The 4,527-nt window shown below is 46.7% G+C and overlaps 1 protein-coding gene across 1 annotated transcript; it reads right to left on the bottom strand.

Moving 5' to 3' along the window:
- Nucleotides 1-425: 425 nt before the first annotated feature.
- Nucleotides 426-3,417, bottom strand: LOC104401413 (olfactory receptor 14I1-like; the record flags this gene model as incomplete). The annotated part of the gene is given in 5 exon segments (XM_010014626.1): nt 426-844; nt 846-912; nt 915-1,011; nt 1,013-1,367; nt 3,233-3,417. Coding segments are annotated over 5 exon segments (1,123 nt in total), but the record flags the coding sequence as incomplete, so codon positions are not given.
- Between the last annotated feature and the right edge of the window lie 1,110 nt (nt 3,418-4,527).

Here is a 4,527-nt window from a genome sequence, read left to right as displayed (position 1 = left end):
CTGCCAAATTCCCTTACATCTGAACGCAACAGGTATTCCAAGTAAGTCAGACACCAGCACAACAGCCCCTGCCCTTGGGGTCCTCAAGAGCCCTTACTGCTTCAGGCACAAAGCAGCTATCCCAGAGCTGGAGCAGCCAGAAAGCTGATTTCATTCCCCTTTCATTCCTGCCATGTGAGGACAGATCACAGAGAAGTAGCTGCTGCAGGATCATTTATTTCACTTTAATACAAAAAGAAACACCCTGCCCCCCCATTGACAATACAATGAGAGACTACCATTGACAGAAAGTCTGTGGGTCAGACAAGATAGGTAGATACTGAAATAACAGATGATGAATACTGACATATCTTTGAAGACAACATCATCACAAGAGGAAAAAACTGCAACTGTAAAGCAGGAAAGACATGCTTGTCATGACCTACACTGGCAGCCCTTTGCAGAGGAAAGCAGGCAGTGTATGGCTGCTGAAACACATCCAGTCACTAGCTTCCTCAGAGCATCCCTGAGCTCCTGGTTCCTCAGGCTGTAGATGAGGGGGTTCACTGCTGGATATGCCACCGAGTACAGAACTGAGACCACCAGATGCAGCAATGATGAGGAAATGGAGTGGGGCTTCAGATAGGCAAATGCTTCAGTGCTGACAAAGAGGGAGACCATGGCCAGTTGAGGGAGAAACGTAGAAAAGGCTTTGTGGTGTCCCTGATCAGAGGGGATCCTCAGCACGGCCCTGGAGATCTGCACAGAGGACCCCACAATGAAAACAAAACACCCAAGGAATAAACAGGCACCAACCACAAGAAGCCCAGCTTCCCTGAGATGTGAGTCTGAGAAGGAAAGCTTACTGCTCCACAGCATTGCCTTGGCAGAGGGTGAGTGAAAATTTATTGGCTGTGTGCAGCAGAGCATAGAGAACCCCACTGCCCAGGCAGCTGCTGCCATGTGGACACAAGCTCTGCTGCCCAGGAGGGACCCGTAGTGCAGGGGCTTGCAGATGGCCACATAATAGATGGTTGTAGGACACGATGGTGAGAAGATAAAACTCAGCTATGAGAAAAAACAGAAAGAAAAATATCTGGGCAGCACAACTTGTGTAGGAGATGGCCCTGGTGTCCCAGAGGGAATTGGCCATGGATTTGGGGACAGTGTTGGAGATGCAGCCCAGGTCCGGGAGGGAGAGGTTGAGGAGGAAGAAGTACATGGGGCTGTGGAGGTGCTGGTCACAGGCTGTGGTGGTGATGATGAGGCCGTTGCCCAGGAGCGCAGCCAGAGACATGCCCAGGGAGAGCCAGAAGTGCCAGAGCTGCAGCTCCCACGTGTCTGCGAATGGCAGGAGGAGGAACCTCCCCAGGTTTAGAAGCACCTCCCTTCACCAAGGGAACACCAACAGAAAATACCTGGTTCACTGATGCCTCAGCAAAAAGGATGGAAACCTTCCACTAGACCAGGTTGCTCCAAGCCCCGTCCACCCTGGCCTTGAACACTGCCAGGGATAGGGCAGCCATAGCTTCTCTGGGCACCCTGTGCCAGCACCTCACCACCCTCACAGGGAAGAACTACTTCCTGAGATCTCTTCTCAACCTCCCCTCTCTGTCAGTTTAAAGCCATTTCCCTCTTGTCCTGTCACTAGGTACCCTTTAAAAAAATCCCTCTCCAGGTTTCTCATAGGTATCCCATTAGGTACTGGAATGGAAACTCATTGTCTAAATCATTGTCTAAATTATCATTTACGTCATCTTCAAATCACTGTGAAACCACTGTTGAAATAAAATTTAGTTATTGCTTAATCACCATTGGATTCCCATTTGACCCCATTTGGTCATTGATTAATTACCATTGGTCATTAATAAAGCAGCACCAGAACACCCCAGGTTCACAAGTCAAATTAATTTGAAGGTTGGATGGAGCACTGAATGCTATTAATGGAAAATTGATCCTGAGAGATCAAGCTTATTATCTAGGAATGAATGCATAACTGGAGTATTACCTCACACAGGTCTCTCTGTGCCTTCTACACGAGTAAAGTTCCCAAATGTACAGGAATTTTTATTGATACATTTTCTTTAGAAGGATTTTTGGAGAACAGTGCTGATATGCAAATTGTTAAAGAATCTTTTTAGTGCTTGAAGGAGAAAAAGAAAATCCATCCAGAATTTTCTTTTTAAAGTATGAACTCATTTAATAAGAACTGCCTAAACAGTCAGGATGAGGCCTCACTGGTGCCGGGCTGCTTCCATCTGGACATCAGAGATCCACTAGAAGCATGAGCTTGGCTTTGAGCTGAGAACATCACTTTGAAATCTCAGGATAACTGCATAGTTCTGAAGTTTAAGTTTGCTTATCTTAATCTCATCGTAGATGCAACTGAGAAGTCCTTTTGTGTTTGACCTGTCACTTACATGATGTGGTATTAAACGCTAACTGCTAAAAGTGTCCAATCAGAACCAGTGTCTAACTGGAGTTGCTTTGTCTGAAATATTCAGGCTAACAAAGGAGGAACCATCACAGCCTATTCCATGTGAAAGGAATTTTGCCTGGACTCAGTAAGTGGTGCAGTTTATTTAAGGACTCCACCCAAGTGGGCCTTCAGTGAGTTCTTGGTGCTGCCCTGTAGGCTCTGGATGGCTCCCTTGCTATGCCCCTTTGTTTAATCCTGTGTTAAGAAATCTCTTCTCAAATACTAATTTCAGCTTGGTTATTAGCATCGTTTTTGTCTCAGCTCTGTTGCAATCCTTTATCCCTGGAAGTCTTTCTACTCTTTTTGGTCAGATGAAGAATGGAGAAAGTCAAAACCAAGAAGGGTTTTGCTTGTCACCAAGCCTTGTCTCTCCAGAAGTCCCTTTTGATCCTGCAACTTTCACAGACTTCGGGTTGCCCCTGGGCTGAGGAGCTGCTCCAGAGCAGGGAGTGACAGAACTGCACATGGGGTTTCCTGGGACTAAACAGGATCAACTGTCTGCACACACACACACACACACATTCCCCCTCTCAGACCACACTTTGCCTCGCCCTTTGGACAGTGTACCCCTTGGACAGTGCACCCGTCATACACAGGCTGTTCCCAGAGGGGAGAGAGCCAGCTCAGAAAATTCCCTGGTCACACTGCGTAAACAAAGCGGTGCCTCTGCTTTCCCACCCTCCCACAACGTGAGCCTGAGGGGCCAGCGGGGATCTGAAAGAGAGCACTGGGGCACAGAGCCCAGCACCAGTGTGACACATCACTGTGACTCACCCAAAAGTGACCTGGCTGGTGGGCCAGATGAGGATGAGGGTAGAGCTGCAGTCCAGGCCCAAGGCTGTGTCTTCCTGTGTGCATCCCCCAGCGCCTTTGCCTTCTGTGACTTGGTTGGTGTGGCTTGAACTCTTGCCAATGAAGACTGAGGCAAAGAAGTCATGGAGAACCTTATCCTTCTCCATGTCCTGGATAACCACATCTCCCATTTCATTCTGGAGAGGGCCCACATTTTCCCTTGTCTTCCTTTTATCCCTGATGCACCTGTGGAAGCTTTTCTTATTGCCCTAATGTCCCTGGCCAGATTGAGTTCTGTCAGGACTTCAGCATTCCTATCCTGATCCCTGGCTGCTCAGACAATTTCTTTATATTCTTCGATGCTACCCTTCCTTGCTTCCCTCTGTAGGCCTCCTTTTTATGCTGGAGTTTGCTCAGGAGCTCTTTGTTCATCCACCCAGGCCTCTAGGTGTTCTTGCCTGACTTCCTCGTTGTCAGCATATGTGACAAATATATACAAGGAAGAATGAACTTAACGGGAAAAGTGTGAGGCTGTGAAAGATGAAACTGGAATTAGGACTGTTGGAGGAAAACCTATTTACTGAGAAAATATTTAATGACTTTGGCTAGGTGGTTTCATGATAAAACACATGGAGAAATGGCAGCAATTGTCAACTGGATTGAAAGAATGTGGGCAGCCTCTGGAATATATGCGGTAGTAAAAAGGATTGTGAGTTCTTGTCCCACATATTTGAAGTTTTTCAATGCAAAGCCCAGAGAGGAGGCTGGAGGATGACCGTGGGCATACTTCCTATTTCAGAGATGGCAAATTGATTATGCTGACACGCCTCAAGTGAGTGGACTTAAGCACCTGCTGGTAAACATGGATCAACTCTTAGGGTTAGTAGAAGAAGCTTTTCCTGCCAGAAAGGCTGTTGCTATGGGAGTGTTCAAAGCATTCTTGTGGGAAATCTTTCCCAGATACGAATACCTCAAACCTTAGAATCTGATAGGAGTTCTTGCTTGAACTTATAGTCAAGTAGGTTTTAAATGGCCTGAAGTTTTAGGAATCCTGCTATTCTGCTACTTTAATACTGCTATAGAAATACTCCTCACTAGCCTCTAGGCTTGTCATCAGTAGAAATAGTGTTTGGCAGGCATTTAGGTATACCTGGAAAGCCCTACCAATAGTTCCAAGGGAGATTAAAGCTGGGACCATTCAAATTCCCTAAGAAGGAAGGAATTCTGGAACCATGACGCTTTGTTTCTGCGGGAGATATGGACAACACAACAAACCA

This window comes from Nestor notabilis, unplaced genomic scaffold (genome assembly GCF_000696875.1).
Source record: "Nestor notabilis isolate BGI_N333 unplaced genomic scaffold, ASM69687v1 scaffold5565, whole genome shotgun sequence".
NCBI classification, from domain to species: Eukaryota; Metazoa; Chordata; class Aves; order Psittaciformes; family Psittacidae; genus Nestor; species Nestor notabilis.
This window is presented reverse-complemented; position numbering and strand designations above follow the sequence as displayed.